This window comes from Tachypleus tridentatus, chromosome 9, assembly GCF_004210375.1.
Source record: "Tachypleus tridentatus isolate NWPU-2018 chromosome 9, ASM421037v1, whole genome shotgun sequence".
NCBI classification, from domain to species: domain Eukaryota; kingdom Metazoa; phylum Arthropoda; class Merostomata; order Xiphosura; family Limulidae; genus Tachypleus; species Tachypleus tridentatus.
The window spans coordinates 89,956,366-89,982,955 of NC_134833.1; the positions used below are offsets into that span (position 1 = coordinate 89,956,366).

At 34.0% G+C, this 26,590-nt stretch overlaps 1 protein-coding gene across 7 annotated transcripts in view; it reads right to left on the reverse strand.

Moving 5' to 3' along the window:
* The window catches only part of Plc21C (Phospholipase C at 21C), a 268,910-nt gene that overhangs the window by 176,819 nt on the left and 65,501 nt on the right, over positions 1 to 26,590 (reverse strand). For 4 of the 7 annotated variants that reach the window (XM_076455601.1, XM_076455600.1, XM_076455604.1 and 1 more), the window contains one exon: positions 17,960 to 18,037. In XM_076455601.1, coding sequence (XP_076311716.1) covers positions 17,960 to 18,037 — 78 coding nt within the window. The other 3 variants (XM_076455602.1, XM_076455603.1, XM_076455606.1) reach the window with 2 other exon arrangements.

The window sequence follows — 26,590 nt, forward strand, 5'->3', positions numbered from 1 at the left end:
ACCATGGTTACAGTTTGTTCCCCTAGGAAACATTTCTGCAAATGTATAAGCTATAATAATGTAATAGCTTTTCACAAATTTCTTTATTCACTAATACTAATATACAGTGTACGTTTTGAATAGGTACAATCCTATTTTTGATTACAGTATATAAAAGTACAGAATTCTTTCTTAACCATTGTATATTGAATTACAGTAATACTTCATGACAGAATGGATCTAGCATCATTAGCATTTCTAAGCAGAGGATTTTGTTTTAATTTACATATAGTGTGTTTGACCTTTTCTTTGGTTAGCTGGCTATCCACTTCTTGTAATACAAGTTTATAAAATTTCAGTGTTTTACAAATATTATTTTGTGCTAAAACAAATAATGCAATACATATCTTCTGATTGAACATTATTGAAGGATACTACTGTTGCGCAGTATAATGAAATTCCATAATGACTTTTGAGACACCAATTAGGACTATATGATTCAGAGATAAACATGATTTCAAAATCTGCAATTACAGAAGTATTGGTCATCTTTTATTTCCTCTTCCAGTAAGTAAATCCAAGTGATCCATTCTAACCTTTGTTTCCTTTTCCAGTAAGTAAATCCAAGTGATACACACAAACCTTTGTTTCCTCTTCCTATAAGTAAATCTACAATACATACCGACCTTTGTTTTGTTTTGTTTTCTTTTATGACTTAACAACTCCATTGAAAAACTAAAACACTCTTACTATAAAAATAATGAACTATGAAAGAAATAGTTATGACATGATGAACTAAAATACACTTGAATGTGGATTGTGATTAGTTTATTAGTTTAATTATAATATATAAATACATTAATAATTATGCATAAATAAGTACTGAATATAAAAATTTAACTATCAGTAGACAATATTTATTGTGTAATAATTAATATTTTAAAATCATGAATATACTATAAATAGACTCTCAGGTTCATCAATATTAGTTATCCATTCGTCAATGCTAATTTATTATATGCATTTTCACCATTAAATAGTAACTATATTTTATTTGATATATTATTAAAAATTGCTGATACTTTATACAACTAGCTATTTTTTAAATACCTCATTTTGTACTTTGTGAACTTGTAAATTTCTAAGTTAGCCAGGTCTTTTTATATATATCATGATTTTATTTTGTGCCAATTCCATTATTTTTGTTAAATCTATTTACCATCTCATTAATACATGACTAAATAATAGCAATACATTAAAATGTTTAAAATATTTTTTATTATCATACTGTAATAACTTTAGCACACACCTGGCACTATTTTTTGTAACTGTACTTTAACTTAATAAAATCTTGTTACAATATTTTTCCTCATTAATTTATTGTTTTCTTTCCAATTAAATCTAGATTATTCTAATAAATTTAACACATTGAGATTTTTTAAACTACAATTAATATGTGCATTAATTAAAAGTTACATCTATAGTTACTATATTATAATACATTTGATTATTTTCAATAACTCTTGACTAGTAGGGAACAATATATAATTTGTGTAGGAAATTTTTTGAATACAACAGCAGCAAAAATGTCTAATTTTTTTTACAAAAGTATTTTGTTTTAAATTAATATTTTTCTTATAAATCTGTGTTCTCTATGTTCATGCAGAATTTATACATTCACAAGTTTCATACCTGTGGAATACTAGCTGAATTCTGATTTTTTCAAACTGAAAGGCATCTTATGCACATAGGTGTCCTCAATTTCGTGCAGCACTTTAAATCAAATAACAAGCTGGACTGTCATCTTCATAAGACACCTACAGCTGAATGTGGACTGCAGAGTGCATTTAAACAGCAGAGCACGTCTCAACCTTTACTCTTCATTCTACAGTTTAGTATGCAGATCATAAGCCCAAACATTCAGAAGAATGGTTTTGTTTGTACCAAATTTCAGATTTCCTGTTAGTAATGTCGATAAATTGCTGGACATATTTATCTTGCACTAGTTTAATAAAGATGTTTTATGGATTGTCAAGAATTCGGTATTGAATATATGTCTGTGTGTGTAAATATTAAGATTCTGTCTATGTACATCACGTAACTCCTAAACTGTGTTCACAACAACATTTAAATTATACCAAGCAAATCGACTTAGTCCCACCTAATGTTTGTACAATATTTCACCCTAAGCCTTGGGAAACTCGAGGATTTCACGAAAATCTCTTCTGCTAAACAGTTGGACAACCCAGCTTCCAAATAGATCCACTTGTGCGTAAACACTTTCCACCCAACCTTTCTGAAAACCCGAATATTTGGTGAAAACTCTTATGAGGATTTCCCGAAAGCGCACCTCAAATTTGGCATTGATTTACATAAGAGTATGTAAATAAGTAGGCCTACTAATTACCATTTGTAACTTGGATAAAAAGGGAAGTTTGCATTATGGCAGCAATCTTTAAACTGAAAAAGCGCAAAAAGTAGTTCAGGCATTATTTTTTAAATTTTTATAGCGGCCCTGTACACGTGGACCAGAGGCCCACATGTTCGTTATGGTATATATGTAAATGACACAGCAACCCACCAGAAAAGGAATGAATATATATATATATATATACACACACACACTAAATATATGTACTATCCCTTGTGACAGAACGAGGTTAGAGCAATTTTTCTTTCATTTACGCGCATGCTCTCTCGGTAGAAACGGATGAAGTGGAAAATCTAGCTCGTAAATCTTGTGTATGTCAGCTATATATTTCCATTAATAAATTATTTTGCGAGAAAAATCTAATGACGCTTGATCCACTGATTCTAAAAATACTCCCTCTTTCTCAACTCTTAAAGTAACAGACAGCACAAGAAATTTATATGAAACAAACACCGATAGTAGTTTAAATTCAAGCCTTTTTGGAAGTATTGACTTTTTCCAATACACACTTAAACAGACTGAAGAATAGACCAGTAAACACATTCACTAGTAACATGATAAAACATTGAGAATAACGACGGTAGAATAATGTAACATGAAGAGATTGGGGCTTATGCCGATAGAAAAATTTATCATTGAGTGACATGAACGGAAAACTAGAAATATCGCCTAGCAACATGAAGATATTAAGGATTATGACGGGAAAAAATCACCAAAAACACGAAAATAATGAGGATTATGTTGGTACAAAAACTCAACAGTAACTTGAAGAGACCGAGGGCTATGTGGATGGAAAACTCAACAGTAACAAAGTAACCGAGTGTTGGGCCTGTAAAAAAATTCAGTGACAAAATGTAGAGATTGAGAGCCATGCCACTTGAAATTTTCACTTCTAGTAAACGTGAAGAAATTAAGAACTGGATTAGTTTCAATTGGTTACACGAGGGCTACCTCCGCTAGCCGTCCTTAATTTAGCATCGTAAAACTAGAGGGAAAGCAATTAGTCACCATCCCCCACCGCCAACTTTTGGGCAATTATTTCACCAATTAATAGTGGGATTGACCGTAACTTTATAACGCACCCCTGAAAAGGCATATTTGGTGGGATAGGGATTCAAACCCACCACCCTCAGATTGCGAGTCGAGCTCCATAAGGAGCTAAGCCGATAGAAAACTTCACTACAGCAAAGAGGTTTAGAGTTATGTCACTAGAAAACTACGTAATAACATGAAGACACTGCGTGCTTGCTGGTATTGTTTCTTTATTTTAGTGCAAAGTTACGTACAGAGCTATTTGTGCTCTATCTACTATAGGGAAACGAACCCTGGATTTTGGTGTTACAGGCTGTAAGAAATAGCCTACATGCTCAATGTTCGTATATTACGTAAAATAAAGGAGACACTTAACAAGAAAGCAGCTCCCTCTCTTAATGTGGAACATGTTACAATCGATACTTACATTTGTCTGTTTTTAAATTTCACGCAAAGCTACACGAGAGCTATCTGTGCCAGCCATTCCTAATCTACCAGTGTAAGACTAGATGGGAGACAGCTAGTCATTTCCACCCACCGCTAACTCTTGGGCTAATCTTTTACCAGCGAATAGTGGGATTATAACACCCCCACGGCTGAAACGGCGACCATGTTTAGTGTGACGGAAATTCGAACCCGCAACCCTAAGATTAGGAGTCGAGCGCCCTAACCACCCGAGCCCGATATTACCATTTACACAACTTTGTTCTTGTTGAAAAGAATGCTTAATTAAATAAGTACAGTGGTACCTCGGTTCTCGAGTGACTCCCTTCTCGAACAATTCGGTTTTCAAACATATTGTTTGAGAAAAAAAAGTCTCGGTTGTCAAACATAAATGTGGTTCCCGAAATAATAACTGATGACCCGAACGACCCTTCGACCATTTTCAGCCCACGCCAAGCTTGTCCAAAACATTTTAACCGCACCTGTCACTCAGTCCACACCCCTGCTAAAATCTGCTGTGAACGTTCTCGTTTTTCTTTGCGTTTGTTTTTTGTTGTTTTTCTAAATATTCTGATTAAATAAGCCACCATGGGGTCAAAGAAGGATAATGAAAGCAGCAAAGAAAAAAGAAAAGTTGTTAGAGCCAAAATAGAGGTGAAAAAAATCTCATAGCAAAGTATGAGAGTGGTGTTCGCGTCTGACCTTGCTACACAGTTTGGTATGGCGAAGTCTACAGTCTGCACAACACTGAAAAATAAAGAGGTCATCAAAGGAGCTGATGTTGCAAAAGGAGTGACAGTGCTTACAAACAATGGAAGAGGTAGAAAAACTGTTGTTAATTTGGGTAAACGGAAAACAGTTAGCTGGTAATAGCATTTCTGAGACCATCATTTGTGAGAAAGCAAAGCAATTGCATGCTGACCTCGTGAAAAACACCCCTGGAACGAGTGTTGATACAAGTGATGCCTTTAAGGCTAGTCGGGGGTGGTTTGAAAAATTTAGGAAGAGAAGTGGCATACATAATGTGGTGAAACATGGGGAGGGTGCAAGGCAGAAACAAACCTCATTAGACAAGTTTTTAGTGAAAAATAGGTCCAGTAAGCCTCAAGCAGGTTGTAGCGGTGCAAAGAGACAGAAAAGAGAAAGAACCCCAAAAGGTGAGTTACCTGACGTTTTTATGGAAGGTGACTCCCCTTCCAAACAATAATAACCCTCCTACTCTCCATGTTCCTCACCACCTTTCACTTATGCCATCAGCTCTTCTCAGCACAGATAAAGTGCAGTTAAACTTTCATTTATTGTTTTTTATTGTGTTTATAGTTTTTGTGGTTGACTTTATGCATGTAAGTATTATTATACAGGTATAAATAAGCAATATTTTTACTTAAAATGCTTCATAATGCGTAATTTTTGGAGGTCTGTAGTGGATTAATTTAATTTACAGTACTTCTTATGGGAAAAATTGATTCAGTTTTCGAACAGCCTTCTGGAACGGATTAAGTTCGAGAACAGAGGTACCACTGTATTAAATGTCGAGATCCAAAACGAACGGAATTATTATTTATCATAAATTTACCGACGTTAAGAGTTTAAACAGAACGCACCGAACGCTTGTAATGAGCTACGAAACAAACAGAACCCATGTAAGGCGGTTAATTTATATCGACTTCTGAAAGATAATTTGTTGTACAGGATTTTAATTTAAAATGAGCATTTGAGCTGGACCGGAAAAGCCAACTTACTTCCATTCAAGTTTGCATGTAATTTATCACAATTCAGTATATTCCACTTATACCATACAACTCTGTGTGTGTGTGTGTGTGTGTGTCACTAATTTCCGTCGAAACAGAACCCGAATTACGACAAACGTCCACATTAGAAGTCATATCATGTGACAGCGAATCATGCAAAGTGAATCCTTTGTTATTAACTAACTGTAGTTTGTAGAACGTTCTCAGGATCAACTACAGCCACTATTATGGCTGGACTGATTAGCCTAATTCTCTGTTTCTTTCTTCCAGCTTTGACTTGATTTTCTTCCAGCTTAAAAGTTAATTACACTATAAATTTAATTTCGTTATTTATCAAAGTTCGCCATCTAGTAGTAATTACCCAGAATGGTTTTATTAATTCACTTGGATGAAAAATTATCGGGTATAGCACATTTTTCTTTAGTTTAGAAATGTTTTTCGGCAAAATTTCAAACATTTAAAACCACAAGTAAAGCATCTATGAGTACGCGATTCATAGAGATAAATTGTCATTACCGACCTCAAAATGAAATAACGTATTTTGACTCATGTTTTCATGGTAAAATGCTGTATATAAACTCACGTCTTCGTTACTTCTAACTTGTCAAGATATTTTTTCTTTAAAAGCGCTAACGGTATTGCTACTTAACTCCAATTTAACACATACTCTTGCTGTTTCAATATTCTCTAATTAATTAATGAAACGAATCGTTTACATTTTCATTCTACTCTCAAAGTGAATAATTAATTACATGGTTCTGGTTTAATTTTTACGTTAAAATCATCATTGTTACGTATGAACATCTAAACGAATTCCCATAAAGAATAATCCTGTGGATTATGTTGTTGTACTCGTCAAAGTCATCGCTGTTATACAAGTCTTAATTAACTCAAATTATATTCTCGCTCAATTCCAGCTAAACGTAGAACATGAAAAGTATTCTTATAGGACCTTTATCCAAATAAAATGTGACCAATATCCAGTACTGGTATAATGCCCTCACACACACTTTTTTTTTCTTTTTAATTACGCTTAGAAACAACTTGTATTAGCTATGTTTTACAATAGTGCATCTAAATATTCGTGCCTTCAGCTGTTGTATTCAAAGTGATGCTAGTATGGTAAACCATAGCTTCTGTTTTATAGTATATAGCATGCACCATGAAAGCAAAGTTTATATCAACGCACGCATCAAAATATTCTAAATTAGCGTTCTACATGAAACTGATAGATGGATTACAAATACATTCAGTTTATATGACGTTCATTTTCAGTTTCAAAAACTCTAAACGTGCCTGCTCTCAGCGAAATTACCTTATATTTATATATACAAGTATACTTTCATTATTTGTTTGATATCAAGTAACCTTCTTATACAACGACAAAAATAAAATCTTCAGTCTTCCCTATTTTTTTCGGTGAGAAACGTGTAATTTCCAAGCGGTGAATATGTATATATATTCCAAACATCACGATTCACAACCGACATTTCAATCTAATACAATCATTGGTACTTGGCGTATCTTGTTTACTTGCAATTCCAGGTTCTCAGTGTTTAAGAAGAAAATCCACTACCTTTCCCCCGACATTTGTTTTTTCATTCCTTTCGGTATTCTGATCCTAAAGGTCACGCGCAATCAAAACTATACCAAAACATACATTCCCTTTTTCACTCTTCAAACACTACTATAAAATCAACTTTTACCTCGCAGTACTAAAACAACGACAAATAGCATTCTTTCTTCAATTTATACTTCTGACGATAAAAAAATCCCTTCATGTATTGCAGATTGATGTCGCAGTTTTAAACGTCATAAAATGACCGTGATTAATCGGTGTATGTGTGTGCGCACGCGCGCGCAACACGCGTAACATTGTAACAAACGAACGAGGAAAAAAGGAGATTTAACACGCGAAAAGCATTTCTAAACACATGTGAAACCTTCATTAATCTAACACACGAGATGTGTTAATAAGACAAAAAATATATATAACTAAAGCACGATAAATCACCAGAAAATTATAGTCACCAACGATATACGGTAATTTCCTTCGAAATATTAGGAAAAAAACAACAACAAATCTCTATAAGCAGAAGAGTACGCTGTAACTTTTATACAAAAACTGTTTCTTTGATGATACGACCTTGTGTTTCACCGACTTCAACCTGCTGGTATTCTGGTGGTTTACGATATTAATTCAACTATTATGACGTACCAATGCTACATGATCCTGTGCTTCAGTGATTTCAATTTATGAATTTATTGGAACTTTCACCTTCCAGAAATACTATTACTAGAACTCTAGCATTTAAATAACAAGACTGAATAAAAAAAACAAAAATACTTTATTTAAATGTCAACTTTGCCTTCAGAAATCTCACGTACAGGGACAACATATTGTAAAACTGTGTGTGGAAGTATGTGAAGAATTACTATTTGGAACATACTGTAAAACTTTGTGAAAGTACACGAAGAGCCGGTGCAACTTGGCACACGTCGTGAGACTGTATAACTAACATGAAGAGTATTGTTATTTGGCATATGTTGTGAAAGTGTGTGAAAAGCATCGCTCTCTGTTAAACCTATGCAACAATTAAAAATTAAATCAATCTGAAATAACGTAAAACGAAAAATTGTAAAATTGTAACGATTGAAGTCTGTAAACAAATAAATCTCGAAAATGTAACAATTTTTGTCCATACCTACTACTCTACTGAAACAAAGAGAACTTTTTTTCTGATTAAGATTAAGAGCAAAAGAAATCCCCTATGCCAATCAACTTATCTTCAAACTTTTGTATTTTCATTCGAAGTTTCAGCATGCTCTATTTTTGGAATATCATGGAACAATGTTTCCGTTGTTGCATTGCTCTTAGAGATCCAAATCGGACCTATTTTCATTACAGGCTGAATATAGATTTTTATTGCAAAGAAAGCGCAAACCGAATTCGAAATTTGTACAAACCTCTTCGCAAAGATTATAAATATTAATACTTTTTTGTTTAAACTTATACATTAAGGGTGTATAATACGCTAAGCACGCTACATTTGCTATGCCCAGTGCACAACGAAGCCCTTTGAACATTACCGAGTAGATCGACAAATGTTTATTAATCGACAAATTAAATGTATTAAGTGCATGTTTCCAAACACAATAATACTAGATGTATTCCCAAGATCCCTGAAAATGTTCTTTTTCATAAGTTTTTTTTTTTAATTTCGCGCAAAGCTACAGAAAGGCTATCTGCATTAGCCGTCCCTAATTTAGCAGTGGAAACTAGAGAGAAGGCAGCTAGTCATCACCACCTACCGCCAACTCTTGGACAACTCTTTTACCAACGAATAGTGGGAATGACCGTAACATTATGACGCCCTTACGGTTGAAAGGGCGAGCATGTTTCGTGCGACGGGGATATGAAACCGCGACCCTCAGATTACGAGTCGAACGCCTTAACGCACCTGGCCAAGCCGGGCCATATTTTCAAAAGTAAATAAAACCAAAATTAAGACTAACATGTCCCATGCCGTGTTGTAACCTACAGAGTGCATAATTCTTTTAATGAATCATAGCAAGCGCACCTTTTATTTACTTCACGACAGTACAAATGGCAATGTTAAGCCTTCCTTATGTGACGTCATTTTAGTGTCTTATGACTGACAGACAATACACTACGGCACAATGGTGAGAGCGGTTAAAACAGATGACCCTTCTAATCGGCCATAGGCCCCCTTTAAAAGAAATTATTATGAAGTATTTCGGTATGAGCTGAATTAATGTTAAGAAGTGCAATTTTATGTCAGCCACTACAAACTAGAATAGGAGTAAGGATTTTAAGCCTATATTATTTATTTAACATTATATATTATTAATTATATTCGTTATGTTTTGCTTCTTTTAAGAATCTTTTTTAAATATACACTTAATCGTATGCCTACAACAGACAAAGCGATTTATACGATTTATGTAATTTCATTTAGTCTTGTTCTCCATAAGATGAAAAATCAGACAAACCGTCAAAATAAAAACTGCTTTGCTACTGAGTTTAATGTTTCAGGCATACTGCAAAAATCATTTAAAACCATGCCAAAGCTAACGTAACCATAATAAAGCTTCATATTGTGAATAAGAAAACAAAAAGACAGGAAGTTTGTATGAAAAGAAGATATAAAAGCGAGAAAAATCGCGTGTTATGTTCAACACAAACTGTCAGGAATGGATAAGATAGTCCGGGCGTATCCTTGTGGCTAGCAAGAAAAGCGCATCTACCCCAGCTGATCGTGGCACATTCGCTCAAGGCAGACAGTTACAACTTCTGTTCCCGACAGGGAAATAATGACGTCTGGAAAATGTCGATGTCTCGAGACTTTGGATTGAACCGTTCTTTTCACCACTGGAAGGAAACCTAATCCGTAAACAGAACTGCCTATTAGTTATACTTCAACTCTAATTATTGCTGGCCAACATTCTGTTCCCTTCCAATGTTTTTGTTTGTTTGTTTTTAATTCTAGTCCACTGTAATTGCTGATGGAAAGAAACTAAGTAGTTATAATTAACTGCGTTTTTGAAATACACATTTTATGAGCATTGTTCCCAGGAAAATAACTTTCAGCTGTACATTTGAAAACAATTAAAGTATTTTGGCTGTACAAACTCAAGGTTATGTATTACTTTAGATGAAACCAAGGTACGCCTGTAAAAGTACTTTTCTTGCACAACAAAGGTAAAGAAAACAGGATAGTGTCACAGTTTTCAGTCTTGTAATGTAAAGGTAAAGAAAACAGGAGTGTCACAGTTTTCAGTCTTGTAATGTAAAGGTAAAGAAAATAGGAGCGTCACAGTTTTCAGTCTTGTAATGTAAAGGTAAAGAAAAAAGGATAGTGTCACAGTTTTCAGTCTTGTAATGTAAAGGTAAAGAAAATAGAATAATGTCAGTTTTCAGTCTTGTAACCGATCATAATTATCGGTATTAGTGCTACAAATGTCAAAGTAAATTTATGTACATCTTGTGCTAAAAATGCTTGAATATTAAATTGCAAACTGCGCATGCCTTGTGTTAAAAATACAAGTCATTCAGTACAGATAATAAAAGCGCTCTACTAAAATTATCCGCTAATACAGTAAACCGTGTAACACATTTGTTAAAATAACGAATAAGTCCATTGCAAAGTAAGGCTTGTGTAAAAAACAGTAATAAACCCAGTATCCGTTGTGCAAACTTTGTGGTGAAAATACTAGAGAACTGCAGCAAAGAAATAGTTAATATTCACAGGTGTGTGTGTAAAGTTTAAGTTAACCAGCACTTGTAAAACAACAACTATAAAACTTGAGAAACAGTCACATTTAATAACATTACCATCTGCAGCACAATCAACAACTAATCTTGTCTATCTACCCACGAACACACTACTTTTCTTACGCTTACGTCCAACCACTTACCAAAAATATTCAAGTTTTGTTGTTGTTATTCAGTGTTTGAACATAAATAAAATAAATGTTTAATTCATCTTACACAGTTATGATAATACGTTTCTACCTCAATATATATATAATGATGGGATATAAACCTGCAGACTACGAGTCGAGTGCTCTAACCATCAAGACATTTCCAACTATTACTTTTATTGAATTCAAACAATTTATTTTGATCATGTATAAAATTAGAGTTGTAAACGTTTAAAAAAATTAAGAATTTGCGACGTGGAATAAGAATATAAAGAAAATTTACACAAAAAGCCGCTTAAAGAGGCATTCGATGTGCCTTAACTTGTGTAATATCACTTTGGCCTTTATATTTGCTATCAGCAAAATCGAAAAACTTCAAACGATGTTCAGACCTTCATCCCTTTTACAATACTGTTTCAGACAACATTATAGACAACACAATTCGACTATGATTTGGATATTTTGCACAAAATAATTAGTTTTCAAATTGGTAGTTTTAACCTGCACGACACTTTATGGTGGCACACGTTACATTGCTAGGAAACAAGCTATACGATTTAAACAAAATGGTTTCGCTAGATAGTAGATAGGGGCAGTGGGAATCTCGTTAATCCATTCATGAGCGACATAATTAGATGATGAGGCATTTGGCTTCCTTAGGAAGAGTCACAGTTACTTCCGCAGTTTACCCGCGCTTGGTTGAATTACTTCACTTTGACATTCAGAGCACTGGGCAGAAATCATATGGTTACTTTTAACCAAACAGCGAAGCTGGCAGTCTGACTTTAGGACGCCTACCGAAACTGGAAGTACGATTTATGTTCAGCAAAATATAGTGAAATCGAACCTCAGGCCCACCGGTACGAAGCCAGGAAAGAAAAGTTGTGGCAGTTATTCAAGCTAAAGAAGTGCGTCAAAGGTAAGTCTTCCCAAACTGTGGTGTTCAACAACAACAACAAATCTTTTTTCGTACTGCTCGTGGGAATTTTAGATAATTTCGTGGCAAAAAAAATTCTAATGATATGGATTATATTGTCTGAAGAAGCTATGGAAGACAAAGTGGTGGTGTTGGCTTGTGGAACGATGGAAGTACACCCGGCTAAAATGAATAAATATTTGAACGATTAAAACCTTCCACATATTTTAGAGATTTGTTTTTGGAGTATACGAACCACAAATTTAGCAGTGTAAGACAACAGGGAGGCAGTCATCATCACCAACCGTCAACTCTTAGGCTACTCTTTTACCAAAGAATAGTGGGACTGACCGTGACGTTATAACGCCCCCTGACTGAAAGGGCGAGCATATTTGGTGTGACGGGCATTCGAACCCGCGACCCTCAAATTACGAATTGAGCGCCCTGACCATCTGACCCTCCTAGGTATACAAATATATATACCCAAACAACAGAGAGAGAGAGAGACCATCTGTAAGAAATTAAATTTAAATACAACTAATCTGCCTTCAGATATCATATTTAACATCAAGTTAATTTCGAAGTGAAAACATAGTAACAGAGAAACGTTTGGAATTTTTTAAAAACGTTTTTGCTTTCAGTGACTCAAACAACTTATAACCATCCCTCAAAATTCGAAAAGATTTCAGCAAAAAACATAAAATACAAATAAACGTATAATTTTACTAACACAACTGGTTAATGACAGGTAGAAAATATTGACATCTTGACACTTGGGACTAACACTTTTTCTAACCCATTGTCAGGTAATGCTTCAGCACTGTTCCTTATAATTCAACTACGATTACTGCCAGCCAACACTCTGTTCTCCTCCTCGTGGGTTTTTATTCTTCTACACTGTAACTAAGAAATTGGATTTTCTCAAAGTGTGTCTTAAAAACACATGTGAACAAAATTTTCTTTTTCTGTTCACTTGTCTGAAACCTTTAGTAAGTTAAAAATGTTTGAAACCCCTGAGAACAAAACTTATGTGGATAGAAGAGACACCAAACCAAAGCATTACGGAATAACTCGAGTTTAGACAAAATACTAAGAGGCAGATGCACACTAATCTTCAACCTGTGATAATAACCAACAGATGTCGCCAAGCAAAAAAGGATAAGCGATTCTGTCAGGATTCCCTACGGCTATTTAGCCTATGTGGGCAAAGTACTGTCATTAGAAGAATTAACAGTTTTGTTCTTTCTTACTCTGCTGACTGTAACACACTAAGTTGTACCCAGCTGAAACGACAGTTAACCAAGTGACATTTCGTTAAGGCTTTTACACTAATATCTTAAATAAGTTGATATTACCGAATAAGCAACCCGTCAATAGCACTTCTGCCATTACCATGTCACGTTATTTAAACACAACTTGTGTAAAAACGAATTTAACGCAACTTGATTAAACTTTATCTACTGGTTCTTTGGCAGTTTGAAACTTTTCCTTTAATATTTGGTTTGCAGTTCTAAGAATTTTGTTTTTTGAATTTCGCACAAAGCTACTCGAGGGCTATCTGTGCTAGCCGTCCCTAATTTAGCAGTGTAAGACCAGAGGGAAAGCAGCTAGTCATCACCACCCACCGCCAACTCTTGGGCTACTCTTTTACCAACGAATAGTGGGATTGACCGTAACATTATAACGCCCCCACGGCTGAAAGGGCGAGCATGTTTGGCGCGACGGAGGATGCGAACACGCGACCCTCAGATTACGAGTCGCACGCCTTAAAACGCTTGGCCATGCCGAGCCACTTCTAAAAATACTTCGCAGTAATACTTCAAGGCAAATGTAGGACGCACCGCAAAAAAAACAAAAAATAGTGAACGGTTGAATCTCAAATTATAGACTTGTTTTTATGACGTTCACCACGACAAGGAGTAATTTACAGCAATCATTGTAACGAAACAATCAAATAAACTGGATGAAATCGCCAATTTTATATATATTAATTATATAGTGCCCGCCAGTAGTAACTCCTGGGGTAAAGTGTAATAGTGAGGTTATTTTGTTGTTGTTGTTGTTGTTCCGTGTGTTTCTTCATGTGTTACTGATAAGCTCTGTAACCAACAGTCATTACTTCATAAATCATTCTGTGCATAAACAGTTTAACAATCATTTTAATAAAAACAACGGGATATGAAAACTGTAGTTAATTATAGGGATAAAGGACATTAACTACAATTTTTGGAGGGTTAAAATTTCTCCCAATGAGTGAGGGGTTAAAGAACAATAATTACACTTGCAATTAATTAAGCCTTTCCTGATGGTACAGTAAAAGGATTTTCTAATATTTTATCTACAAACCAGTACGTTCAAATTTTAAAGTCAACCCAATAACGAACATCTTAATACTTTTCAAACTTCGGCATTTAATGAAATACTACTCGTTTTGTTTTTCTTTTGTTTTCTTTATGGATTTACACGTAATTTGGTATGAAAAACACCAAAAGAGAAATCTGTGTTAAGGCATTAGTTTAAACTGAAGTTGTTTCAGAGAGAAAATGAATGCTTGTAAATCTTGTATGTTGTTAGTAATGAAGCAGATGTGATACTTATTGTAAGCAATTCATAAGAACTGTCATTAAAGCTTTACACTTTATTACCCACTACGCGTAACACAAGTAATATCTAGCTGAAAGCGATAATTAACAAATATTAACTAAGTGATACTTTAGTTGTGTTCCTACATCTGTAGTGTGTTTTACATCCTTGTTATTATTATAAACCTTTTCCTTTCTTTTCTTGCAACTTTCTTAAGTGCTTTAGACTCGGGCATTACAATACATTTTTCTTCATTTATTATATTAGAAATAGCATGGCCTAATATTTATGTTTTCGACTTATAATCGTAAGATTAGGGCTCGAAACTCGTGGCCTATTTCGTTACGCCCTTGAGGAGCACACTGTGTAAATATTTAATTCAGTCTACCTAGCTGTAAAATGTGTACCAGCTAACAGCAGTGGAAAAGCTTCTCCATCACGGAAAAACGCAGTATTCGAAACTAGAACAACAAATCCAAGACAAAATAAAATGCCGAAATAAGTACATTGGTTAAGACAACAACATAACAAATGCTTCAGTTCTTCGTCTTCCCTTTAAAGACACTTAATACGTGATCGACGTACATGGCAACCATCCTTAAAGAAAATGAAAACATTATGTTTCTGTACTGGATGAATATTGTTGGTGAAATACCGATTATAAGCAGGTTTCCAAGTTAAACCTGTCATAAATGTTGTTATATTCTGCCCTCATAAATTCAAAACAAAATGATCCTCGTAAATCAATAGTAATAGAAATAAGAGCCGTCTTGTCTGGTTTTAGCAAAATACAGCGAAAGATTTCTCACAAATTTGTTTTTAAACATTGAATTTTCTTTATCCTTCAAACAGCTTAAAACGGAGCTTATATTTTCTGTTTGGAGAAGTATATGAAATATATCAAACTAATGTACGTTTAAAGTGATAATTTTCACCCACCTTCTCCTCCGACACTGAAAACACCCGACAATCAAAAATAAATCTACCCGCAGTTTTTGCAAAGTGATGTGTAAGTTCTGGTACTAGAAAATGGAATATAATTCTTACAGCGCTCCATACAAAATATTGAATACACATTAGAATTTAGAAATGGAAACTAAAATTTTCTTGGCCATTCCTAAGTGATGGCACGCACGTGGCACAAATAATGTGAAACAATAATATGCTAATTAAATGTCAAAAAAGACAGTTTGTTATATCAAATTAGAAGGAAAAAAATTACGTTTTTTTGTTTCCTACGATTTTTAAGCAGTTTTTTCGCCATTTTACTTTAATGTTCATCAATAAATGCTAAGATTTTTCTGATGGTTTTATCGTATACAGACACTAATTACTGGGAATAAGATGTGAAAATATTCTAATCTGCTTGTACTAATGACATTATGGTAAAGCACGGAAACAATTACAATTATTATGTTACAAGAATACTTATGGTCTGTTCTTCTTTCCACTCTATTACATCTAGCTGGAACGATTATATTCAGTACCGAAACCCATCAAGGCCTGAAAAGATAAAATTTAAAGGCTTTCAGTGACAATTCACCAAGCTTAGCAGTTTTTCCCACACCCTTCGTTGGATTCCGTTCGTGTAGTTCTGTATTTTGTCCACATTAGCTGTCGACTTATAGAACACAGAGAACAAACGGACAGCTGACGTGTTCTACAGCCAAGTACATTTGTTTTGAATATGTATTTATACACAGAGTTTCACACCCTCCTATATTTGTTTATCTTGTTTACCCACACACATTCAGATGTACAAAAAGTACCTATATCTATTTATCTATGTTGTCCACCCACATGTATTTAGACGTGCGAAAAATCAGCTATATCTATTTATATTTTCCACTTAAATTTATTCAAATGTACAAAAATTACCTTATCCATCCTCGGGAAGTTAGATGTGTGAAACCTATTTATCTATCCATGTGTTTAGATTAGGCGTTTGAAACCTAACTGTATAGACCTATCTGGTCAATCCATATGTATCAAAGTGTAAAACCTGTATTAATCTACTTCTTTATCCACGTGTAACTAGATGCGTGAAACATACTTTACTGTTTACTTGTTTACTTATCTATCTATCTATCCAAATCTATCTACTTGTCTATTTATCTTCTTTCACAGTTACCTAATTTTGAACATTTTAAAAAAATGTGTAAACACCTGTTTTTATGTTTAATGAGTTAAACTGGGGTTTTCTCTGTCGATATGCCTGATATTTATCTACATGTTCTTGTACGTTTTATAACGTCATCTATTTTGTTAAATCATAATGAATGTATTTAAATGTCTCCATTTTGTAATCCATATGTTAAATATACTTGTTTGTTTTGTAGTATGTGCGATAAATCTCTGACACACATTTTGTGCGTGCTAAAGCGACATCTACATTTCTTTTGTCAACGCCAGAGCGGCTTGCTTGTTGAACTCTGAAGCACACGTCACGGGCTGAGCGAATAACCAGAATGAGAGTTTCTGTTACACACTCGACGGCAGTTCAATCACATTTTGCTATCTCACGGATGAGCCTCTTTTTACCAGAACGTCACCAAAAAAGAAAAAAAAATTGAATAGAATATGTAATAAATGTTCGAAATTGAAATACATTTTAACAGGGTAACCTTACACAACTCTAAAGAGCTAAAGTCACGTTTTTTACCGTTTAATATTTTAAAAGTGTCATCAAAACGTAGGTAAAAACACTGACAATTAATCAATAAGAATGTACTCCAGTGGAAAACCTGAATCAATTGCCAAGGTTAATCAGTACAATGAGTAGGTAGGAACATAAATAATATATCACAACGTTTATAATTAATTATGTAGAGTAACTGTAAGTGAAATAAGCATAAATGACTTATAGTTTTCTATAATTTAATCAGAGTGCTTGCAGGATGAAAGAGCCGTGGATTATTTCTTTTAAATTAAAACACAGAAGCTGGTAATGAAAAAAAACAACTTTCACGTGACAAACTGTTGAAGGGACGTTCCTTGTGATTATCGATTCTCGAACGTCTGTCGCGTCACAAAGAATGATTTCGATGGGGTTTATACTGATATTCAACGGCATTCAATGTTTGAGGGCAGTTAGTATAAAGATTGTCCGTGTAAGTTACAATAAAATTACGTGTTATATTCTTACATTAGTTCAAAAACCTGTTTAGGAAATGTCACGCATGCGTGTACTTACCTTTATACACACACACATGCGCGCGACAAGAAACAAACAAAGAAATATTTGTAATTATAAAAATGAAAAATAAAATGTACATTATTCATCCAATGAATTAATACAATCAGTCCCTTTAATTACGATTGGAAAAGTAAACTAGAAAAAATATTTTACAACAATTATGGTATTTTCACTGAAAGTACCTTGTTCTGGTCAGTCCAGAAAAGGAAGAACCCTTTTTTGTCCACCCTCACAGTGACAGGTGTGCCCACAGATGAATCCTGGAAGGAAAAAAACAGTAATTTTAGCTTGAAAATATTGAAAACAGTAGAAATTAGAAGTACAAATACTTACTACGTTCCTTACAAACAAAGTGACAATGGACGATAAAATAGGCTTTCCTGTGTTAAATCTAAGAGCATTATTATTACCCTTACTACAAGTGGCCATAGCTCATTACACATTTTACCTTTTTTATATAAAAAGGCTCATATTATAAGAATGACTTAAAACATTACGTATTATATCCGTAGAGTAGTTAACATAAAGAAAAAAAAAGATTTGGGGTTAGCATCACTTATTCTATTCTCAGATTCAGATTTATAAACATAAGGCACTTATTCTATCATCCTTTATTTAAATTATAAAATCGACTTAGAAAAACTAACATTGACAGTGTCCTTAAGTTAATTTATAAAATCATTATATATTCTATCCCTAAGTTAGTTAATAAAGTCTAGACAGTATTATGTGTCTTACTCTAAAAGTAATTGTTAATAAAAATGAATTAGGGTAGGTTAAAATCATAATCCTATCCATAGGTTATCTATCATCCTACGTTGCCTGGTGATTCATACAATGAATCAATTTTAATACTTGGCTAACTTCCCTTAACAACAAAAGTTATTAGTCAGAGCAACTCAGTTATAATATTCCAATAAAGACGTTAGAATAATTTCGAGAGCCTGCTATAAATGGCTTTTGCTAGAATGAACTAACATACACGTATAATTTTAGCTTATTCTTTGCTATAGTCCCTCAGGCAAAAAGAAAAAATTAAATGGTTAACATTTCTGACACCCAACAAAATTAAAACCCCGTAAATGCTAGTGTCTGATGTTTTCTAACAACACAAACTAGTCTTCAATAAGAAACCAACGAAATCTCAATCCATGCAGAGTTGTTTGTGTTTACTTGTTACTACAATACAAATTCCAGTCTAAAAATATGATGCAACATCATATTTGTAAGAATTAACATAAAAATCGCCAGAGGAATTTCTTAAACTGCAAGTTTCCTGATACAGTCAATCAGATGTTTGTATTTATATTCGTTACATAAGGTACCCACGTTGCTTCAACAAATCACTTCCTTCCTTCTCGCATGTTGTTTTGACATGTACCTTCCCACCATACTTTGTCCTACTTTCTAGGAAATCTGTATTCAGTACACAAGAGAAAACCTCTCAGAATTCTGAAAACAAAATAAACTAGGATTTGTGACGTTTCCTATGTGACAGTCAAATGCATTCATATATTTAGTTCTCCATTTGTATAATCCGAAGGGTAAGTTTAAAACATAAAATAATTTCCCTTAAATTAGCACTGAATAATGAGTACTTCTAGCCCCTATTAACTTAACAATACATACATGTTAACCTTTGTTAACCTCAAAATGACCTAGGAAGGTTGAAACAACGTTCTCTGCTTTATTAATAAAAGTGTTAATATTAACCCATACCAGCTGTTCTGAGATACAATACATACATGCTATTGTTCAGCTAGGGAGGAAAATGTAAATATAATTTTATATGAAGGAACTTCAATTCTACACACAACAACTAACAAGTGTTTAACCTACAGATAAATACATTTGTTCATGGTGTACGTGTATTTTCATTATTATGTTGCACTGATATTTCTGTAATAATCTGATAAATATTTTACAATTACTCAAGAGCCAAATTAAATTATTTTGGTGAAAGGCACAACAGAAAACTGATCAACGAATAATTTATATTTTCAAGAAAAAAGTTAGGAGTAGGTGGTTACGATGGTGCAACCATATGTGTCTGAGAAAGAAATGGGTGTGGATATTTGTGATCTGTCATCCCTCAGACAGCAATATTTGTGTGTTAAGGAACTTGGAATACCAGTTCCTGGGAACAGTATCACTGAGTTCTAATAATTGTCCCGGTATCTGTACTTTGAATGTGTCGCTAAATTTGATGTATATTATTAAAAATAAGTCGATAAAACCACTGAACTCAAAATGTCTTTTTTACTAGAGGCGTTTGGTGGGTACCATGTGTTGTGGAATAATGTTAACCTCACAGTCAGTAACAGGTCCCGCACGGCCATCAGACTCGGTTAGAACTCCACGAACCTAACCCTATACGTAGGTAGTCTAAGCTAACAACTTTATTGTTTTAATTTAAATACACCACCGCCTTTGCATTTTATAGACCTTACATTCAAATAGAAAACGCGACATCCCAAAAAACGTTTATTTACACGAAACACGAGTTTTTATCCTAGTTAAAATCATAAATCATATTCCTAGGTTAGGTTATCTGCTAAACTCCCGTCAACAGTGATTACATGAGACGCTGATAAGGAAACTACAAACCTGTGATATTTAAAACTGTGGATCTGTTGCTTTAACCTTTTTGCTACCAATATGTATAAAGATGCCTCTGTGAAACAAGTGATGGAGAGTTAATAACTAGTATACTAACTTTAGCTGTGATACTTCAAAAAGCATCATCAGTTTAAAAGTTTAATTACTGTGGTTCTTAACCCCATAATAAAGTTTACTGTCACATTTAAAACACCCTTACAGTTGAAAGTGGGTTTAGCAGCATCTCGTGGACAAAACCTTGAACTTTCTGATAAGCAAGGCCACTTTAGGCCCAAATCTGAACGGTAACAAAGTTTCATACGAACAAAATCTGTCTGAAGTTTGTTCCCACAGTAAAACACGTATAAAACTATGGATAATATTTTGTATCCTTGGTTTGGTTTCCGTGTTTGTAGTCAAGCACAAAGCAAATCAACAAGTTATCTGTGCTTTGTAAACCACGGCTATCAAAACCCAGATTTTGCAATTAGAAGTCCTCAGAATAACGGTGTGCCACCGGGGCTTGCATCTTTGGTTCAGCTGGGCTAATAAGAACAGATCAAATTGAAGATTTCAATTTTAACCAATTGGTTGTATGATATTTACCATTCGACAACTTTACCAACAAACATTTCAACAGTATCTCTTTAACCGTATAAATAAAGTTTGTAGTGTGGCTTTACATAGTTTTTTGTGCGCATATTATATAAATCCACTAACCACCAAAAACGTAAAACTATATACTTTCGTTGGCTTACAGCACAGTAAAAAAAATCACCATCAAACAAGCAATACATCACATTTGTCTAGTTCGTTAATAAATATGACAATGTATACTTGTTACTGACAAAACTCTTTTTAAGTGTTCTGGTTAAACCTAACAAACATTCTTTGAAACCCTATCTTGTGAAAGTTACAATGACCAAGCACAAAAATCATACCACTCTACACAAACTTGCATCTCAGACGTTATTTATTGGAGTTTTTCTATTCTTACGATACATTTACGTAGTTTGCATGTCGTGTTGTTAAAACTTAATTCATATAAAAGTATGAAAAATATGTGTACGAGAGCTTTCAACGTTTTAAAAAGTCTTTACGTTCGTAATACAGAAGGAAATTCTCCTTTTTAAGTCGCACCCACATGTTCACAATCACATTAGGGATTCAAGCGGTTTAGAAACTTCGCTTTGAAATAGTGCTGCGATTTCGACAGAATGTGAGAATTGTAACGGTAAAGAATATTACCATCGAACAATGATCGCTGTGTACCAAATTTACGAAATCTCATACAGTACAGCTATAGTTTAAAATACAAACGAACAGGAAGCTTTTCTTCGAATAATTCACGTGCTTTAAAGCGGACGGGGGAGCACGAGGTAGACGTAATGACCTGCGAAACGTATGTGAGAGATTAGTTAGCACCCATGGAAACCGTGATATCAGTATATACAGTACACTGATTCTGTCACGTTAGCACAACATCAACCTATCTCACAAATAAAAGAAATGTGTTAAAACAACATAGTTTGTCTCACTCGACAATCCTCCCTCCAGTTGTCATTCGAAATAAAACTTCAAGTTATTCAAAATCGATAAACAAAGACTTGTGTGATAAAGAATATATCCAGGAATCCCAGTTTTCTTTCTAAAACAAATGCACTTCAGTGCGAATAAAAAAATAAAAATAAAGAGTTAAAATACGAGCTTGTGCGCATGCGCAAAATCAAGTGCGAACTGCCTAAGTCCTGTGGTATACAAAGATCTTTTATTTAGTAGGCAGTCACAGGATACTAATTTATCACTTATAATATGCTGTTACAAATACAAAGCCGAAATTGCTTCAGAATGGCTAATGTCTTGTGTAGTGATATCAAAATAAGTAAAACTCGGCATATTCGACGTTCACATTAAAAATAATTCTTAAACGGCGATAGTTTAGGAAGACGTGATTTCCGTTGATGAGCAAACAGAAAGCAACTACTTGAAAGTAACCCAAGCATCTATAAAATAACCTCTGTTTTTAACCAACCTCTTTCCCCTGTTGAAGATAGAGCTTCGAAAAGCGTAGATGAAAAGTTAGCATGCGTGTGAATTGTGGATTTTTTAAAACGTTCTATGTATATTTTGTTCATTTAGCATTCGGACGTTGAAAAATAATGCGTCCTAAGTGTATTGGAGGTCATTACTGCATTAAATGTAAGATAACGTTTAATTCACACGGTCCAGTTAACCGTGTTGATAGTAAAGATTTCTCTTCGTACTCAAATACCAAAATCAAAGAGTACAACAAAACTTCATTACTGTAAAACTTAGTAAATACACTTCAGCAGTTCCCAAATTGTGTTTCATGATAAATCGGTATATTATTCTAAGGAAAATTGGAAAAATAGGAATCGAACATGCTGTGCTCCTTGTGAAAGTTCCATCACAATCGCTGGAATTTTCAAGTGTGTATTCACTGTCCAAATATGTTAACCAATAAGGCATATCAAAGCGAGTCTATAAAGACAAACAATATATAAGAAACTGTCTTTAAGCCATAAAAGTCATTACAAGTTTGACAAGACGTCGGTAACAATGGTAAGAGACAGAGACTGTAGAAATCCAGAAATATATACATCATGATTCCGACACGTTGTACTAATAACTTGATGGAAAGTTATCAGAAGTGTGACGTCAAGAGGACAGAAAAATAAAGTTGTTAGATGCTAAAAGAATGTAATATGTAGTTATGAAACAAAAACTGTATACAAGTTAAAGAAAATAGCAAGATACTGAATGTCAAATAGAACAGCAAATTGAATGGTCAAAGAGAGAAACAAACTTGATGAACAGTACTTTGGAGTAATACAATATAGCACAAATACCTTTTGAGCTTATAACGCGAGTACTCCTATTTTAAGTAATTCATTTGAATTATCACCGCATGATGATGCTCCAAATAAATTATCCAATATAAGTAGTATAATATATATCTATGCTGATTAATAAATGAATGAAATGTGAATTTGGTCAAATAAGCAAGGTCGTAAAGATTCCTAAAACGTAATAAACGTATGCTGATTAGTCAAAATAAGTACCTTGGTCAAACTAATTCATGAAATATAGTTTACGAATCTTCTAGCCATAAACCTTACCAGTAAGTCGACTTGTCAAAAACTTGTAAACAGGATATAACATTTGGTCAATATATGTATATATAATGTGGTAAAGTACAACAGTTCCTTAAGCAGCTAGGATTACACCAAACAGGAAAAGCTACAAGTTGGAAGTGATTTAAAAGATGTAACCATGAAAGTGATGAACATACATGTGTAGTAAAGCTGACTGAGAATGAACAGTGTAATTTGATTTTAATCTAATGCACAAGTAGCCTGCATGTTTACAAAGTTTTCGTACTGTCTTGTTATACTCCACCCTTGGTAAGCAATTCGTCTTTCACACTTCATCAATAACAAAAGCTACTCCTTCTCAGAATTGTGTGTACAAGTCTGATTAACTCAGATAGAGAAACAATTTTTCGGTCAACTTGTTGACGCACGGAATGAAATATAACAGTTACAGCAGTGTAAAAGAGAAAACATAATTATCACACTCAAAACGATGAGAAATACTAAAAACTGGTTTACGAGATCACAAAAGGAAAAAAAAAAAATTCAATAATAATGATAATAGCATATATATGATACTAGAAATAATTATACAACCGGTGAGAAAAATATACACAAGAAAAATGAGGAGTCTGAAAACGAATTTTCAGAGTACAATTACGTTATGATCGCTTCCTCTATGATTGAATTGGATCACAACCATCAGAAAATGCCATGTCAGTATCAAGTTCATAAAGGAAGAGGCAGTTAGCTTATTAGGCAAAGTACAACTAGTAATAATGAAGTGCTCCAGTCACGTCTTTCAAGCCTATAATATACATAAGAGGTGTGTGTGTGTGTGTGTGTGTAGACACACACACACACGGCCGCACGTTTTGACTTGTCGAGGACACTTCATAAGAAAAATTGCAGCTAGAATCCATTTTCAATAACCGAAGCTCTTCAAAAGTAATGTTAAGGACTTCGAGGTATGCTCTTTACATGACAGATGACAGTCGAGTGTGCAGACGATGATGAAAATCTAGGTATCAATGTTATGTCTAAAATAATGAGATCATGCTATGTGGTCTCAACTGGCTTGTGTTGAGAAGAGGTAGCCAAACGGGAAGGTTGATGGGACCACAAACAGTGGAATAAGTAAAGCTGGAAAAGTGTATTCGTTACGGATAAGATTTTTTTTTTCGATAACAGAGAAAACTATGTCAATGTACGACATCTCCAGTGAAACATGGTATGTAGAAGTAGTAAAAGTCAAGGAATGCTTTACAAAAACCTGATAGCAAAATATTATTTACAAACCAGGCCCTGTGTCCAGGAGGATTAAGAGGTGTGAACGACCACCCAACTCCCGCCAGAATTCCGCTCACCTATTAACGTTTCCTCCCCCTCATTATATAATTGCTTTTATAACATTGTACACACGGAAATAGCATTTCCATACTTATGAGAGTAAGTTCACTATAACAAGAAAAAGTTACATATTTCGAAACGTTTGTTTTTTGTCCCTTGGCGATAAAGTTACACATGAAACGAGTTTTTGAAATGTTGGACCGCAAAGAACCCCCCAATTCCACACCTGGCTACAGACTTGCAAGTACAAACTGATATTATGATACATTCATCCAGAAACATCACTCATGAGGCACGGATTCGTTATATACTAATACAATGATATCAAGTTTGCAGCAAATATGCTGAAAAATATTTTGACATAATAACAATTGTTGGTAGGCCTGCACACAATCTGGATATGAATATTCGTGAGGTTCTATGGGCTTGTGTAAAAAAAAAATGAGAAAGTACAAACATAACCAAAAAATCTGACAGTAGCAATTCAGGTCACTTGGAATAGTGACCACGACTACACATTACTAAACTATAGGTAATGATCTGTGAACAGCAGAGGGCTCGGATACAAAATACTAGTGTATCGCCCATGATTTATTCGCTTTTAATTTACAAGTTTATAATAGTTTTTGATAATAAATTCACCATCTAGTTGTCATTATTCATGTGTCACTTTTCTCTGTTTCCATAGCCAATTACATAACTCTGTGTGTGTGTGTGTGTGTGTGTGTGTGTGTGTGTGTGTGTGTGTATTACAATTCCTGGGAGTTTTAAAATTTCTGTGTTTAAATATATAGGGTAGTTACTGAAGTAAGGTGAATAGCTAACGCTGGCAATCCCTAGATTATAAAATACATGAACAGAAAAGTCACGTCTGGCCTCAGTACTATCTAAATGAGGCCAAAGAGGAGTAAGGCTTGTATAACGTCACTGTTAAACTTGAACACAAGTGTTGGTTGGCATGTTATTGTGAACTTGAAAAACACAAGTGTCGGCTGATATAATACCACTGTGAGGTTGATAAAACATGTTTGTTGGTATAATGTCACTGTGAACTTGACAAACACAAGTGTTCGTTGATATAATGACATTGTAAACCTAATAAGCACAAGTGTTGGTTGGTGTAATGTCATTGTGAGCTTGATATACACAAGTGTTAGTTGATATAACGCTATTATGAACTTGACAAACACAATGGTTTGGAACTTACTCATGATAACATTTTCATAATTTTTACTGTTGTTGATTTTTGAAGAGTTAAATAAGAGTGTCTTCTTTCTCAGATACTTCCTTTTAAGTGTAATAAAAAACTTCAAAAACAGGAAGTAAATGTAAGGATGGCTAATATCAATATTAAAAAATGCAGTAAAAAGTAAAGATTGTATTTGCATACAGGGAAGTTTTTAATATAATGAGGTTCCTACTGTAATATTTATTGTTTACCTATTATTGGCCAGTAATTCCTATTTCACCCTGCATTTAAGCTTTTTAAAGCCCAACAAATTTCCATAAGAAAGCTAATTTAAAGGGGTAACTACATCATTTACATTAGAATTATGGTCCTGTTTTTTAATTACAACTTGTTAATATTACTTATAAAAGCGGATACTTCGTTTGAAACTGTGTCACCTTGATGAAATTGGTTGACTTCATTGTTTTGATTTTAAGTTATGTAATAACAAAGAAGCAGAAGAAAAAAGAAATTCAAAGTATATACCGTGATATTTACAAACATGCGTTGCAAGCCCGCATACT